The sequence below is a fragment of the Ascidiella aspersa genome, chromosome 6 (assembly GCF_963924565.1).
Source record: "Ascidiella aspersa chromosome 6, kaAscAspe10.2, whole genome shotgun sequence".
Lineage (NCBI taxonomy): Eukaryota > Metazoa > Chordata > Ascidiacea > Phlebobranchia > Ascidiidae > Ascidiella > Ascidiella aspersa.
The window spans coordinates 30464370-30482045 of record NC_139452.1 but is presented as its reverse complement, the minus strand read 5'-3'; the positions used below and the strand labels follow the sequence as shown (position 1 = coordinate 30482045).

The window sequence follows — 17676 nt, the reverse complement described above, 5'->3', positions numbered from 1 at the left end:
AACTTATTGGCCGATTAGGTATTCTTTAACCACCTAAACTATTCAGTGACATTTTAGAGAATGATTTTTTTTAAGGTTTCAAAGACTTAGATAAAGTTTTATATTGTTGTAAAAACTGTCAATCACTTTTATTTTCTTTCTTTTAGGTGTTTTAGTTGGTAGCACTTGTATTTTTGAATGTGTTAAAATGCATTGATTTACAAACTGTTGGGTGAAGATCCAAGTTTAAATACGAACAGAATGGCTCATGCTCCATTACAATGTTACGACATCGACTATACTGGCGGTTTAATGGAGGTAAAGTAATATGTGTAGATGATCTATTTTGTTACTAAGAAATATGTATTAGGCATCTTAGGAATGCTTGAGCTTTAAAATGACTTTAAAGCAATTAAAAAAAAACATAAGAGCCCAAACATTGTGTTGGTTTTATCAAAGGTTCTGACATATTGAAATTCTAATTTTAAATGCAAATGAAATGATTTTAACTATATTAAAATTTATATTCTTGGTATTGCGCTGGTCTAGAATCCTACCACAACGCACAATATTTGGGTTAGGGTGCGGGTTAGCGTTTTGGGCTAGGGTGGGTCAAGTATTATTATTAAATAATGAATATAAGAATATATGACCCACCCACACCTAAACGCTAACTCGCACCCTAACCCAAATATTGTGCGTTGATTTAATAATTGTGGTAGGATTCTAGACCAGCGCCGATATTTTACAGTAAATATTGCAACAATCTTTTTTTTAATCCAAGGAGTCATTCATTAAGTATTTGAGTTCAAACTAACACTTTTGTAACGGTAATTTTTTTTTTGAAACCAGTATGATTTGATTTGTTGTGGTTGTTTGAATATTAAAAATCCCAATCAAATTTTTCCAGAAAATCCAGGAACTGATTGCTCCCCCGTTCAGCGAGGAAGGTGCAAAAGAAGAACGGAAACGTAAAGCAGCCGAGCGTGAAATGTGGCGACGTCGGTGCAACCACGAAACTTGTGACGCTTGTGGCGAGGGAGGAGATCTTTTGTGCTGCGATTGTTGTCCGGCTGCATTCCACCTGCAATGCTGGTAAGCGCTTTAACTTTTTTAATTATATACAACCCCTTGCAATGTTAGTTGTTTTGCATGTGTGCTGTATTAACGAATAATATGTCTTTTAAATTGATTTAAAGAATTTTTTAGAAAAAAAGAAAAAATTTAAGAGGGTATTTTAGGCCTACTTCATGTTGTATGTACATTAAAAACCTAGTTATTCAAGCTTCTTTAGTGTATAGTGTGAGCTGATTTATTCACTTGTTATCTTTTAAAAAAATTAAGCAAACTGATTTCATAAATTCATTATTTTTTTGTGTATTTTTTTAAACCAATTCTTTGCATAATATCTTTGATACTTGTTATAGAAATTCAAAAAAAATATGTAATTTAGTTTAATATATTTTTAGGCATGCAGTAGTGGCCAATAAATGTGTATCGTAAAATAAATAAAATCTGTTGAATTTCAAACAATTAAGCAACCACTGTGTGTTAAAGAATATCTTCTTATATGATGTTTAGACTGTTTTGGACATGAATCTAAATGAACAAGAAAGTGATAATACCTATTTATAACACAAAACATATATTTGTGTAGAATTTTAAGAAATGATTTAATGTTTTATTTTTGTTTTATAAACAATCTTAAAGATCGTCTGATATGAAGGCAAGAATCTTTCTTTTACTTGTTATTGTCTGCGGTAGATTTTTTACTTCCAAAAATGTTTCAGCTTGTATACTGTATATAGTTGTTTTTTCTGTGTCTCACCTCAATACTACCTTTCAGCAACCCTCCGTTGGACGAGGATAAGGTTCCCCCAGGGGAGTGGGCTTGCCACAGATGCGTGGTTACTGGCAACACCAAGGTAGGAAGCATTAGACACTCTGCTATGTGTGTGGCTAAAACCAGTTGCTACCATCCATAACCATTTATTGTAAATTGGCTTTCAGATCAAATAGTTGACACATTTTTTAAAATTACAAAACCTTTCCGGCTGATTCTGATTTGCTATCGAAGCATTTTTCCTTAAATTAATAATCTAAATGTAACCAGCTTCTACCACCAACCATCCGTTTTGTGTTCGGATATCAAATCAAAACATTGCATAATAGTTCATGGAAAAATTACTTTTAAGTTCTGATATGACTATATATATTCTTTCAAATTTATGCATACTTGCAACATCACAATTTATTGTATTTTGTTTAAGATGTGAGGATATGCTTTTCCACAAACTAAAAACAGTTAGTGTCATCCATAACTGTCTGCTGATTTCTCACCTTTTAAAGACCTTTGATAGATTGCAAAAGCTGATCAGAGCCATTATAATTGTGGTGTATTCAATTATCTGCACTTTTTTGTACTGTATATTTAAAAATTTGAGTTAAATATGGTTGATTATCTGTTGCATAACAATATCTGCTCATGTTCGTTGTCTCATAAGATGACCGACTTTGTTTACCTTGCAACACTGTCTGAAGCATATTTGCTTCAATAACAAGTTAATATTATCTAATATATTTTAATTATTCCTTCAGTTTGCTTTTTAATATTTTTTGTGTACATGAAGGATAAGTAAAAGCATCAAAATAGAAATACAGGGTAAATCAGTTGTGAAGAACAATTAGGACAAAATTTGCAAAAAGCATGCCCTCATTTTTAGCAAGTGTTGTTTTGTCCAGGTTAATGCTGATTGGTAGACACATGCTCAGATCAGATGTTAAATGCAAATTTGAATTAAAATAAACCTCGGTCTGATTATATTTTCAATTTTGTTCCAGACAAACGATGGTCACCACCGGCACACCTTGACACGAACGGCCGTCAATCTTCTGAAACAACATCACGACACCCTAGGATATTACCCCAAGCCCCTTCAGGAAACACTACAGAACCATAAAAACCTCCTCAACATTCCGAGGAACGACAGCAAAACTCACCCTACCATTGCAACTCAGCCTCTAGATGCAGATAAAAGGTATAAGAAAACAATATTTCTGTATTACAGGGTTGACCTGTTGTCACCTAGCCTTTAAATGGCTTAGTTCAGTGGTTCAAAGGTGCCTTAGTAAAACCTAATTTGAAACTGTTTTTCATTATTTTGTTGGCATGGCTTTTATATCATCTTTTTTTTGAATTATTTTTAAAAAAGTCAAAAGATCCAATTTTAGGTTTTCAAAAAGCTAAAAATTTTCTTTGGATATCTTCAATTTGTTTTCGATAAAGTGTGCTGGAACCCTGTGTTAGAAGTCATTAGTTAAGTCTGATCCTTACTATTTTATTCGAATTCCCAATATTTTGGGAAAATGTTCTACAATTTTAAAATAGCAGAATTATTAGTGAAATAAGTAAAGTTAGTTATTGAATATATTAAGTTTGAAGTGACAATTTTGAGATTATTTAAGCTTGCTTTTAATTTACGAATCCCATTTATGTTTGATTTTTAAAGCAATATCTTTTCTTCTATTTATCTTTCAAGGTAAAAAAACAAATGAATAAAGCAACTGGTATTAGATTTGGTTTAATATTATTGAAAATGTAACCATTTCTTTACTGTTAAGCTCTGCTGGTAAGGAAGTGGTTTGATATCAGCTGTTTGAGAACGCACCAAACTTAATTGAAATAAGTTAGGAAGTAGTTTCATTATTAATGGTTAAGGTTGAATTAAGGGGTCACCAAACTTTCTCGTAAAGGGACGGATGGCTGTAATGCCTGACTATTGTCGGTCGGATTTCAATTATTTTGTCGACCTTTATTATCTTGATTATAGTTAACAAAGTAAGTATAAAACTTTTTTTTTAATTTTTTTTGTACACAGATTAACTTTGCCGACGCAGCCTGCGACCCCAGCAAACACGAACTTGACGACTCCTCGACGAAAGTCAAACCAAGGTCAATCAGCAAGTAACTCCAGGGTAAAGACTCCAACGCAGCCCGATTATCGCAGTTTACTCGATACACCGACAACCTCTGCGTACGAGAAGGACTGGAGAAAAAATGTAATAAAAGCAACAACAAGAGGACAAAAAGCTATTCTAGAAGTAAGATGATCAGTTCTGTTAATTTTAAAAGTTTTTGTTTTATAAAAAATACTCTGTGGTCTTTCACCTTTACTTTGCTTGTTTCCACTGTTTTATTATTATTTGACCAGATGAAGTATGGTTGTGCATAAGCCCATCAACATTAAAGAAGATTTGTCAGCAGTTCTTTTTTTCAGTTTTTGTCTAATATTTCTCCTATTATTTAACATTATGATATATATTTTTTAAGTTTGAATAAAAGTAATATTGCAAAGATATTGTTTGTGATTATAAGTTTGTCCAATTTTAAAATGTTATCAGTTTGGAATTCAAGACTTTATTTTGTTTAGAAAGCCATTAAGTTATTTTTTTTACCTATTTTTTAAGCATGTGAAATATTCTTTTATAATTTGGACAAACGAACCATTTAAAATATATTGTAAACCTATATATCAATTTATTGGAAGTATGGTTATAAAAAATCACAAACAGTGTTTACATTTTTCCAAATTAAAAAACGTATTGTTTGTAATTTTTAATTTTCCTATTTGGCTAAATTGTACCAACTTGTAATTTACAAACCTGCTTTATTTGTTTCAGAGTGACCCCCAGTTGTCCAAGAATGAGCTACACACGGAAAACCCATTTGGAATGCTCATCGCTGCCGCAGCAATGGACAACACTTCCTTATTTAAGCTTCCAAATGAGTTCATGCCACATACTCCACTACCAGGTAAGTAATCAGTTTATCAAATACAAACTAAAAAGTTTTTGCCGCAAAGTGCAACATGTAAAAAAAAAATTAATTAGGAAGTTGATATAAAAAAATTAAAGGATGTTTTATTTTTAAACCTAACTTAATTATGACATTTTGAGTTTTTTAAGGCCCAAAGTTTTACTGCTATAATGCTTTTTTTTATACTTGTTTCATGGTTTGTTTATATTTTAAATACATTTTACCAAAAATTAAAAAAATAGTCAACAACAAAAATACCCTTCATTGTTTTTTAATTACCTTTTCTTTGTTCTTAGCATTTTAATAGTCGACAATATATAATATATATAAACCTATATAAATTATTTCACAGTAATATATATTTGTGTTAATCTCAGGAACAAAGAAGCGTAGATTTGAGGGAAGAGTCGGTCGTCCACGAAAACCACCCAGCCATGAACTTGATGCTAATGGTCTTGTTCCACTACCGGCAAAACTTTGCTTTATTTGCTCAAAGTAAGTTCTATTTGTGTAAAAACGTGTTTTTACTTGTTTTACTTCTTTAGGTTAATAACAAATACAGCCAATAAACAAAATTAACCAATAAATCAATTTCTGTTTTAAAAATTTAACAAGTCAGTCATTTAACTTAGTTAGTCATTACAGAGCTTGATCTTCAAGATATTTTTTATATTAGACTCTGTTTGTGCTGAACCAAGCGAATGTCCCTACATTCGTCAAGATGATTTCTCAATTTACGTTTTATTATTGCGTTACAATTACTTGACAAATATGCTGCGCATAACTCTGCTAAATATATTGGCCTAAAATTGACCTTGAACTAGATTAAATTTCTTTGTGTTGTTTTTTTCAGTTGAGTTATTACTCATACTCAGATGAGTTTACAAAACAATATTAAGGTTCATCGTTGACGTGCAATCATAATGACTTGACTTTGGTAACAATGACTTGAAATGGGACTTGACTTATTTCACAAATGACTTAACTAGGACTGTATAATTAAAAAAAAAATTTCAGTTTATTATGACTTGTTTACAACCAACCCCAAGATTTGATTTTTATCGCCGCCAGATCTTGCCGAGTTGCTCCTCTCATTCTTTGTGACTACTGCCCCCTAGTCTTCCACGCTGATTGTCTCAACCCACCGCTCACCAATCCACCTAGTGGTCGGTGGATGTGTCCGAACCACGCAGAGCGAAAACTTGTGAGTTTTTGTCCCCTGATCAAGTTTACATATTTTAATATTTTTATAGTTACCTATGATCAATATTTTGATTGTCTAAGTTTTTGTCAGTTAAGGTTTTAAATTGTTTCATTACTCAAAATATGTTCATTTTTTTGCTAATTCTGGATAATTGTTTTTCGTTGAGAGTAATTTCAAGATTTAAAGTTTGAAACAATTATTTATTATGTTTAGTACAAGAATTAGAAGTAACATTTTTGTAAGCATTATTAGTGGTGCTTCATTACATTTTTGTAGTTATTTGTATATTAGTAGCTTTTCTGGTTTCAGTTGCAAAACTTTTTTGTTTTGAAATTTATTTTAGATTTTTGAGTATAAACATTTAAATTTTTTTTCAGTTAAATCCTTACAGCGATTCTCTGACAAAACGCAGCAAAATATTCGACATGTTCAATCAACGAATTGATCAGTATAAAATTGAAATCGATTTCCTCAAGAAAGGCCACAGGTAATTTTCTTGAAAACGTTTTTATTTTATTTGCCTCTGCTGTTTTGTTCCGCTTAAATTAACTACAGAAAAGAATCAGTATTCTTTTTTAATCATGACAAACTAAATAGACACAAAATACCATTTTTTTGTAATACTTCCTGATTAATTTTTAATCAAGGGTAAAATATACAAAAAATTACATTTTTTCTGATTACTCTTAACAACAAAGTTGCAAAATTTTAGTTTGTTTTACAGCTTAATATAGCGGTTTGGCTTAAATAAATTTCATAACTTTAAAACATGAAAAAATGAAAGACAGATTTTAAATCAGTGCCTGAAAGTACTTTGGAAACAGTTGAGAAACCTTGTGCAAAAAAAATTGTGTTTACCAGTAAAAGTGTTAACAAATACAAAACATTAATTTTTTGATCACCTTTAACAATAAAGTTGAAAAATTTTAGTTGAAAGACAAAAATATCAAATTTTTGTTCAGTTAACAAACTTACTAATTTAGTTTTTTTTCCCAGAACTTTCCCCCCGAAACCAAAGCATTCTTTTGCAAAACGAGCAACCACCAAAGTTCCGCGATCGATAAAGGACCACTACCAGCACCGCATTGCACCCCCGGCTCCTTATCACCGGCCGACTCGGTTCCAGGCCCCGGGGCTGACCAACCATATGCAAAACTCTGCTGCCATGGCAACAAGCAAAACTCCAAATAATAAAGTATTTTCTGTGACGCAAGAAGAGCAGGATACTTGGCTGCAGTCGGTTTGCCAATTTCAGACCGAAGTTGCTCTAAAGTTGGAAAAGGACAAAATGCAGCGAATTCTGTCAACTTCTTCACCACTTGGTAATTCTCCGCTAAAAAACGCTCACGCTTTCAACGGAGAAACCACATTCCAGCCGCAAATGCTCAAGGACTTGGCGAAAAACGTTTGCGATGATGTTAATGCGTCCGAGAGCAAGCAATTTTATCCTGCCGGGGACAACCAGCACCATGAATACACACCAGCACACAACTTCATTCCTATTCCGTCGGAGAACGACACCTCCGACATAAATCGGGAACCGGACACCCCACCAGATACCCTATCATCCCTAAAGCGCCGGAACTCTGACCCCGTTTTATCCCCACAGGATCAAACTGAGTTAAAACGGCCGAAACGAGCCGACAGTGTGACCATCTACAAACCAGTGTTGCTGCCAAATCGTCCTTTCACGAAACTTGAGCTAAAGTCGAAAAACTCGCCACAAGTAAATGGGCAAGTTTCTGTCAAGAAAGAGCTACCCCAGGTTGCACAGGACACTTGTGTTTCCAAATCGACTACATCCATCGCTAAGCAGATTTTCTCCCGGATAAGCACCTGCTTCGAGGAAAGTAGTGATGATGTTAAACTGGGCGACTTTGAGAATTCGATTTTTAGCCATGGTCTGACGAATGGAGTAAAAGAGGAAAAAAAGGCAGTCAATGATGTTGAAGAAAAAGAAGAAAAAATGGAAGAAAGTGTTGAAATTTCTCCCATAAAAGGTAACATGTTTATCAGCTTTGTATAGTCGCTGACTTTTGTTTTTCACAAGGGTGCTTAAAATCTTTCGCTCAATATATGACGTCACAAAATGCACTCTGAAAATATGAGTTAATACGTAGAGTAAGATATATTTAACTTTTGGTATTTAAAACTTTCATTAGGTTAAATTTCTCCGATAAAAGGTAACATGTTTATCAAATATGTACTCTCGTAGAACTATAGTTAGTATTTTTAGTTTTGTTTCATGTCTGGTATTCGTCAAACGTTGTTGAATACCAGTATTGTAATTTTGTCGTAAACATGGTTTTAAATTTTAGTAACCAAACATTAGAGACATAATACAAATAGGTTTGTATTGTATTTTGGTTGAAAAAGTTGTTGAAAAAACTCATTTAACCACGTTACCGCTTTAATTTTACATTTGTAAAGTTTTTTCGTTATTTTGCTTACTGTTTGTAATTTACGGGCGTTTTTTTACAGTGAAAGTTGAACTTCCCTCCGAGTCTAGCATGCTCAATTCTTCAGTCAGTTCCTTGTCAAACTCAATCTCAAGTGAACCAGAAAAACCCAAAATAACACCAGGTAACTTTTTTGTTTCCGAGTGGCAAAATCCTAGCATTTTAGATAGCTTAATATTGAATCCAAAGGTAAAAAGGCGAGGAGATCGACATCATCTTGATAAAGACATTTTAAACAAATTTGTATCATCTTCAGTTAAGTTCGTATCGAAACGTATTTATCAAGATAAAGTCTATTTACTTGACCTTTTGGCTTTGGCATTCATTATCAAGCTACATTTATTGTGCATAGGGTACCTTAGCATTTTAGATGGGTAAAAAAATGATTTTCAATGCAATTTTTTGTCCATTCTTAGTATCTCGAAAAACTATCGATATAGTCTATTCATAAACATGATTAATGTCAGTTGTCTATAACATGGTACCAAAAACATAAGTTGTATTATCATTAAACAGCTATCAGCTATATACAATATACATATATGACCACATATCAAATTAATATGTCTACCTTACATTGCAACAGTAGTTGTCAAGAACATTATGCTTCAATCAAATTTTACTTAATATTTCAAGAAAAAGAGCAGACCAGCGATTCTTCGGCTGATGTTTTGCAAGGAATGATAAAGTTTGCTGAGCGTCTTACAACAGGGGCATCCCCCGAACTAACCCCACTCGATGAAACTCTTCTTCGAGTTCTCGCGATGCAAAGACTTCAGCAGATTCTAGACAAAAAGGTAAAGTTCAGGTGGTATATGCTTAGGCCTTCCCAAACTTTGCAGGACAAATGAGTTGTAGGGGTTACCACCTGTCAGTAAAGTCTTCATCAGTGGTTATCAACCTTACATTAGTGGTAACCCCCTTAACCTCCCGATATGTTGTTTAACACTGTTGAATTTTTTATAAGAGATTGTGGACTTAAAAAGTTTTGAACGCCTTGTTGAAACCACAGTTAAAAAAGGTCCTTTATCCCCTAGGCCTAGTCCTTAAATCAGTAAACAATGCTCACAGACTAAATAAGCTTCCTTCCATTGTACTTGTTTGTTTCTAGTATTCTTGGGTTTTTATATATGCAGCTTGTATTATTGTATTAAAAGCTTGTTTGTTACACTAAATTTTTTTCTGTCCTGAATTCCAGTGGTACTATTTTAGGCAACAACTAATTGTACTGTACAGTTTAGAGGTAATTTGGATCTGGCTGATTGTTTAATTTACCCAACAAATTTATTTATAAGATTTTACACAGAGCATTGAGCTGTTAGTTGGATAAAGTAAACTACCCGTCACATGTAATGTGTCCTAAAAATATCCAATAAAACATCACTTTGGCAAACCCAGTTCTCCATTATCAAGACCCAGTGCTGTCCTTAATTCCAATTTTAACTCTACTTTAAGGATGAAACTCCAAAACTTGACGGCAAAACTGATAAAGATGCGATTCCTCCTGCATCAAGCCACAATGTGGATGAGAAGAATGCAGATCTTGTAGAGGACTCATCTTCAACAAAGAATGAAGAAGAAGATGTTGTGAAGAATGATGATCAGGTCATTCCAGCTCAAGCTGTGTTGTATCACACTAAATCGGGCGAAATGCAAAAGATATACTACAGGTGATTAGAAAAGGCATATTTTATGGAGTTTTTTTAGGATAAATGTTTATTTGTGCTCACTGCTCACTTATTAGTAGTAACAAAACATATTGAAATTAGCATTTATTTGATTTAAAAAATCGGTAGTGTTAATATTATTAAGATAATGTATTGTAATTGTTTTTACTGTTGCAATTCAGTAGAAAAAACCCCACAAAAATACAAATTGTCGTACCAAGTTTAATTTAAAAAAAAATAGTACTTGTATGTAGCTGCATTTACCTAAGCAGCATTTTCATCTTTCAAATCTTTTATTTTTTCTAGTGCCATAATATAGAGTTTTCTACATTGCAGGTCACTCCTTATCGGTCAATCTGCGCAGTGCGACATCCAGATACCTTCTCTCCAACATTGCAACAAAATAATGAACCACCACGCTCGCCTATTCTATGACCAGGTGGGTTGTAAACTGAACTTGAACTCAGTAGTTGGTATTTGTGATGTCTGATACTTGAACATTTTGTGTGATACCGATTTTTAACATTTTCTCCGAGGCCAAAATCGTGATTACTAGGATGAAACGAGCAAATTAGATAAAATTCAAGCATTCCAAGTTTTTTTTCATATTATTAGACCATAATTTGTTTTAGCGTTTTGAAGTTTAGTTACCTCCAGTTGTTAATCTATACTGATTTTGATAAATTTAACTTTAAAGGTAAAAATCGCCCCGTTGGATCGCAAATCATGTCTGGAATATCTATCATTTGGCACCGATACTGTCCTAGTAATCAAATGCAAATTTTGATTCAATGCCAACCTTGCCATATAATTACATGTACCGCAAGTTTAGAAACTGCATTAAAGACCCTAAATGCAAATGATCAAAAAAATTACCACTTTATTTTCTAGCTGACAGACCAGCACGAATTGTTGTGTTACGGCGAGACTTTTGTGGACGGGATAAAGTACGGACAAAACATGGCGGCCAATATGGAGAAGAGTGCGACACGTGGTAAGCAGAGGAGCAAGAGTGGCCACGTGACGAGGTCAATTAAGAGGATTGCAAGAAAAACCAGGAAACCATCAGGTGATGATTATAATAAAACTAACAATGTCATATACTTTGTATTTTATTCCAAGGCCTATACCACTTACTAAAATATTAGTCGTTTGAGGCGATGCCAAATGAAGTCTCTACCACAGACAAAAACAAAATTGATAAATTTAAACGTGAAATTTATTGGGACATAATTTGCTTTAACGCTACGATCGGTTACCTTCAGTTGTCGTTTGCGACAAATTTTATCCTATACCCTGCATTTGATGCGAATATTAATTTAATCAGAACCGGTACCAGCCTAGTATCGGGCGAGTACGAATGCTATAACCTGGTAGCGGGTATCGGCTCTGAACACAGGACATCTAAAAAATGCTACAGCAGGCCTACTTTTTAAAAAAATAACAAAATCTATTGGAGTAATACTGCCAGGTGAAATTTATACTGCTGTGGGCTTAATGTTGTTATTTCGTTAATCTAAAAAAAGTGAAACCATTTTTTAAATTGCCTAAGTATTATTACTTCGTTTTATTATTACTGCTAAAATGTTGAACAAAACATACTTGCCAAAAAGTTAACGTTTCCCAAAAGTCATAAAACAGTAAATAAACGAAATTTAACTAAGTTTTTCAAATAAAAATGTAATAAATTTGTTATTTTATTCAAACTGCACAGTGCACACCAACCTCTACTTTTTAATAATTTATAAATGCTTAAGCTTTTTTTAACATGTTGTTGTTTACAGACACACTACGAAGACGACAACGTCATCAATCTGACCACTCAACCATCGCGAGTGTGGCCGTTAAAAAAGAAAAAAAGCCTTGCGAATGTCCTGAGCAGCAGGGATCTATTGTTTGCGGTTGGGAAGGTACGGATAGAATATTTATACGTTGTTTTGTCAGTTTTGACCACACACAAGTCCTTAGATTTGGAGTTTGTCGATAAGTTTTTTTCTTTAATAATGGATCGGAGCCGAACCCCGATCTGATGCCAAATAATACATAAATTTCTATGGTTTCCGATCTAACGCAGCTATTTAAACTAAAAAAATTGTTGAAAAAAAATATGTTAAATTCTGTCGTTTATTAACTTTCTTACGCATTCACAAAATTTTACAACTTAAGTTTTTAACCACTCTCATATTAGACAAGTACCAGTTTCATGACCTACTATACTATAATGGTTTTAATTAAACATTACCGGACATATTTTGTTGAACTTCGCCGTACAGTGACGCCCATAGGGCCAAGATAAACTACACGAAACACCCACGCAAAATAAAACAGATCACAAAAAAAATAAAAAATCAGACGCACGCAACAATATTGAGCACTTTTGTTTATAACAAATGACTCCAGCCGCTAATTCCTCCTGTAATTTATCCTCTTCACTGATCCTTGATCTTGATCCAGGCACGGCGATCCTCCACCACGGATCCCACATCCGCTTCGGATGCGTAGAGTTCATCTTCTGCATCCCGGAGTTTGCACAGCTCGAGGAACAAAAGGAGATCCTAGGTAACAAGATTGGATGGCGTTTTAAGTTCTTATGCGTTAGAATGAAGGGGATAAATTTGCGTTTTCAAAAAATAACTGGAAAAGGCGAAATAGCAATTGGTGGATATTTTCCAACCACGGATAGTGGGTGGATGAGTTATATGACACCCTAGGAGTGGATTTCTTTATATCCATTCTACTTTTGTTACGTAAATTGGTGGTCTCGGGAGTCCCGTGTCAAACTACCACTCTACAACCTTTATTTCCACCAATTTACGTAAAATAGATATTCAGAAATCCACTCATAGGATGTCATATAACTCATCCATCCACAATATGTGGCTTGAAAATGTCCAACTTCGTGGTACTGCGTACGTCGGACTCAGGCCTCTGGTAGTCTTACGTGCTATTCCACCTTTATAATTTCAAAGCAGTTTCAAATTTTGGTATTGCGCTCGTCGGACTCGGGACTTGTGGAGTCTGGGTGGGACTCCGAATCGAGTAAGACTGTGTAAAACTAGCAGAGTCCTGAGTCGGACTACAACTCCTTCTCTACAAGCCTCATTACAAACGCATATAAATACATACAACCAACAAGTTTTGTTTGCAGAGCACCGAATGTGGCACAGGACGGTTGAGGTCCTGAAGCGATCCTCGCAACATCCACAAGAGGAAGAGGAAGAAGAAGAAGAGGGAGAAGACGAGGATGTTTACACGTTCGACGACGTGGATGAAGCGATCAACAAGATCTCAGCATCGAGACCACAGCGGAGGTGTAGGAAGAATAAAGAGGAAACTGGAAGAAGGTGAGGCTGGTTGGAGCTAGTTGGTATCGGTGTTGTTGACTCAGCATGAAGGCTTTCAACTGCGCTTCGCGTTGTTTTAATTTCGCACAAAGATTTCCATTTCGAAACACAGATTCGATATTAAATGCTTTCATGCATTGTTATCCCGACAAATGCATTTAAATTCAATTTTTATGAACTGGGTCAGCGTGGTCAAACTTCTTTTCATCGCGGGCCAGAAACATTATTTTTTATCTTGCGGGCCAATGTTTTTAAATAGCGATTCTTAGGCTTATTTCTGGCAAATTATACATAGCCTATGGCATATATACTAAGTTTATGAAATGTACACCTTTGTTCAGCTACGTTAGTTATGAAATAATTTCAACTCCAAAATTTTGCAAATTGCAAAATTATTTATTGATCAATGTGACGCCTGTGGTCGAGGTTCTACCTTGACGATAGCCTTGGTATCGACGGGAAAAAACAAAAGAAAATATTTTTAAACAAGGTGGTATTGTTATGCATCACGAAGAATCATTCACAAAGTTTTTTGTCAATTAAAATAACAAAGAAACAAAAAATTAAAGTTATATTGCTAGATTGAAGCAAAGCTAACTATCCGGTCGCGGGCCAAAAAAGCGGAGCCCGCGGGCCAACTTTGACCCGCGGCTGGACCACACTGAACTGGGTAATAGCTGAATTTATTCTCTGAAGGAAAAGCCTGAAAGAAGAGGACTCCACCAGGATCAACAGCCGGAGATCTTCCGCTGATGTTGGGAGGAAGATTAAGGTGGAAGAGAGTAAGAGGAGGAAAGATGAAGAAGACGCCAGAAGCAAGCTGGAGAAGAAGGTGGACGATCCACCAGGGGGCGCTACTGAGAACAGGTTTGTTACGGAATTTGACAAGAAATGTTTTCATTCTATTTTTTGGACTTAGACACAGTTAGGATGTCCAATAATATCATATACCCGATAACAAGTGGTAAAATAATCAGTACTAGTCCGCTACTTGGTAGCTGTGCCGATCCCATACCAAACTAATATAGCAATTTCAGCCGAGATTCGCAATTTTAACGCAGTCGAGTTTTTCCAATAATTAATAGTAGGTTAAAAACTCAAGGTAACTCAAATTCTTAACTCTCGAACAAATTTTGGCCTAATAATTAAAAAATACCTTTGAACGTTTCATTTTCATCTATTTTGCTTACACAGTAATGACGTCATTTGGTTATGATCAAATCGCGATACTGTTTTTGTATTATAAGATATTTGCGATCAAATGAAGATAAATACAATTTTTGTTGAACGCAACATTAGCATTTAAACGGATGCCATTGTGACTAAAAGCCGTTCATATTCGAAAATTACGCCGATTTATGTGATACCTGTGTTTGTGGGGCAACTAATAGACAATTATTTAAAAAAAATTAGATAATTTGTCAAGTTTGTAATTAAAAATTGAGCAACCATTAACACAAGTAATAACAGAACTGCTAACCTGTATTTTGTTTCATTAGCAACCTTGACAACGATGACGATGAAGCTACTGACACAGTTTCAGAAGATGAGAACCAAACCTCGCCCGCACCAGACGACATGAAACCTACGAGGTAAGCTTCTAGAACTAAGTGGTGTTACGGAGGTTTAAACCAGGGGTTGCCAAACTACTGGCCGTGCGCGGTCCAGATCCAGCCTGCCCGGTCAATTAATCCGGCTCGTGGCATATTTCCTTAATGAAGACCAAGTACACTTGATATGTTATTGGATTCAAACTTAATTTTGATGAAATTTTAAAATGTACGATAACTGTTAAGGCTTGTTACAGATATTATTGGATAGTAATGTATATTCCCTTTTCCGAAATATGAGAAAAGTACAGTTCAATACGAAGACGTGTCACTTATTATTTTTAAGTCTTTGGTTAAAAAAAGTTAACGAAAAAGAATTTGGCCCGCCATTAACTAAGAAAACCCGTTCATTGTTCCTTATTTATATCCAACAAGCTATTGTTCTTATTGTTCTGCATCCGTCCAACCAAACTACCATTAGTTTTACTAAAAAACAAACCCTCACTGTTTGTAACCTCACAAACTCCTATTTTTCCCATTATTATCCTTCCTAAACACCTCCCATTATTCCAGGTTCTCTCAGCGTCAGAAGGAGCGCCAAGCTCGTCGCAAACCCCAAGAAGAAGACGAGGTCAAAGGTGAATCGCGCCCGAGATCCAAGCACTCCAGGAGCCGGACCCCGCTCCGTGGGGCTTCCCCGGTTCCAGGGGGTAGCGTCATCGAGGCGGCGATGGCCAGGAAGAGCGACGCGAACGAGATGAGCGGGGGTTCTTCGCATCGCAGCAAGAAGTCACGACATCACTCCCCGATAATACCCCGGCCACCCGTGAAGCGATCCAAGCCGAGGCAGGAAGAAGCGAGAGCACTCCTCGACTTCAGCATGGCGCCGCTTTCCGAGACACAGAGCCTCGCGCTCTTCGATGCCGGCCAACTGGATCCAAGCGGAACCAAGGCCAGGTTGTCGTCGATCGACCTCATCTGCAACGAGACGATGTCGGAGGAGCTTGAATCTTCCTCCACGTGCTCAGCATCATCCCCGGCTCCATCATCTTCCCCAGGAGTGTCCGATGAAGTCCGGATCACCACCGAGAATCTCCTCCAGGAAGCGGAGCGTAAGATCGCTACGGAGGAAGCGGTCCTCTCATTAGTCAACTTCGCATCGCAAAACACCATTACGTCAACTGTTACGTCACACAACCACGTGCCGCCGAACTATGACGTCATTCCTAACGAATCTGTCCATTGCGTCACCTCTCGCGACAATGACGTAATAAACCCCTCACGTGACGTCACCAACAGCAGCAGCAGTGTAAAAAGCCACGTGATGACGTCATAGTGGTTTGCTAGACGTCATAAATCGCGGTCATTGTCCGGAAACAATCCTGCCTAAAAATGTTCGGAAATAAGTGGGCGGTGTTTTTTTTTGTGTTGAAGTTTGTTTTTACTTTTTTTAAGACGTGGTTTCATTGCACTATCACTGCCGCGTTACCTTCACAAGCATTCGTGCTTTCGCCTGTAAGATTTCTATGTTTGACCCCCCGCCGCCCGCCCTAAGGTTTCTATGTTCTAGCCCCCCCCCCGATAGTACAACAATAACCGATCGCTCTGTTATAAGAGACAGCTTGAATATTTTTACGAGTCGCCAAAATATCGTTTCTCGTTATTCTTTCCCAGTTCGAGCAAGTTTCCTGTAAAACCACAGTTTTTGTCATTTTTCGCGTTCAATAAAACTAGTTGCCAACTAAAATTGTTGATTTGTTGAACTATTTAAAACAGAGCCTTCAATCCAATTAACATAATGATTGGAGTGATGCGGAACTTATCAATTGGAGTATTGTAAAACACAAGGTATGTTTACCGACGGATATAGCTTAGATCAGTTAAACCTTGGAGACTTTTTATGTTAATGTTGTAAGTTTATAAGTTATTTCAGCTATAAAAAATGCAGCACAATAGGTTTGCGTAAAAACACACTTTAAATTATAGTTGTGCAACGAATTTAAAACTGAAAGGAAAGTAATGGGAGGCTTTATCGGTCAATGGCGAAATACAATAAGTCTATGTCAAAATAAAAAAAACTTATTTAACCTGTCTAAAGATAAATTAAACATGCAGAGTTAAGAAAAAAATAGGTGTTTCTATTCATAACAATAAGCAAATTTAGAAACTAAACGTTTCAACGTGCTGTGGTATGTTATCACTACTACACCAATAATCGTATAGCCCAATTGGGTCAAAATACCTGCTAACAGGTTAAATGTGAAGTATCACACATCTCTGTCAGTCAATGTTTGAGTCGTTTAATTCAACAAGAAGTACTACTTTTTAAAACACCTTAAATCTAAAATAAAAAATGGATGACATTAATCAACTTGCTTGGCGCGGTTTGGTAATTATGACGAAATAATTAGACGGCTAGAGGCAAGCCAGTGTACAGCACTTGCTTGGAAGCCTCTTCATATAGTTTGTACAGAACACGTTTTGTTTGGAGGACTGCGTTTGGTAGATGTCTTTATCTAAGTTGCAGAGAATAGTATTGCAATCTTTAGTTCTAGCAATGTCAAGTTTAAAGAAAGCTTTCTCACATTGATGCCACTTACTTGTCAGGTATACTATGCTGAGAATAACTTTTATATTACACTACATTATTTACCTAT

The 17676-nt window shown here is 35.6% G+C and overlaps 1 protein-coding gene across 1 annotated transcript; it reads left to right on the top strand.

Moving 5' to 3' along the window:
• Positions 1 to 157: 157 nt before the first annotated feature.
• Positions 158 to 16658, top strand: LOC146141233 (PHD finger protein 12-like). Its single transcript, XM_083392860.1, has 21 exons — positions 158 to 297; positions 890 to 1074; positions 1826 to 1904; positions 2821 to 3017; positions 3858 to 4080; positions 4660 to 4792; positions 5173 to 5290; positions 5867 to 5999; positions 6377 to 6486; positions 6996 to 7999; positions 8481 to 8582; positions 9095 to 9255; positions 9914 to 10128; positions 10462 to 10564; positions 11017 to 11194; positions 11910 to 12035; positions 12580 to 12684; positions 13274 to 13469; positions 14166 to 14336; positions 14969 to 15061; positions 15593 to 16658. The coding sequence occupies exons 1-21, from the start codon at positions 241 to 243 to the stop codon at positions 16353 to 16355; spliced, it is 4452 nt and encodes a 1483-aa protein (XP_083248986.1). The 5' UTR covers positions 158 to 240; the 3' UTR covers positions 16356 to 16658.
• Positions 16659 to 17676: the final 1018 nt, after the last annotated feature.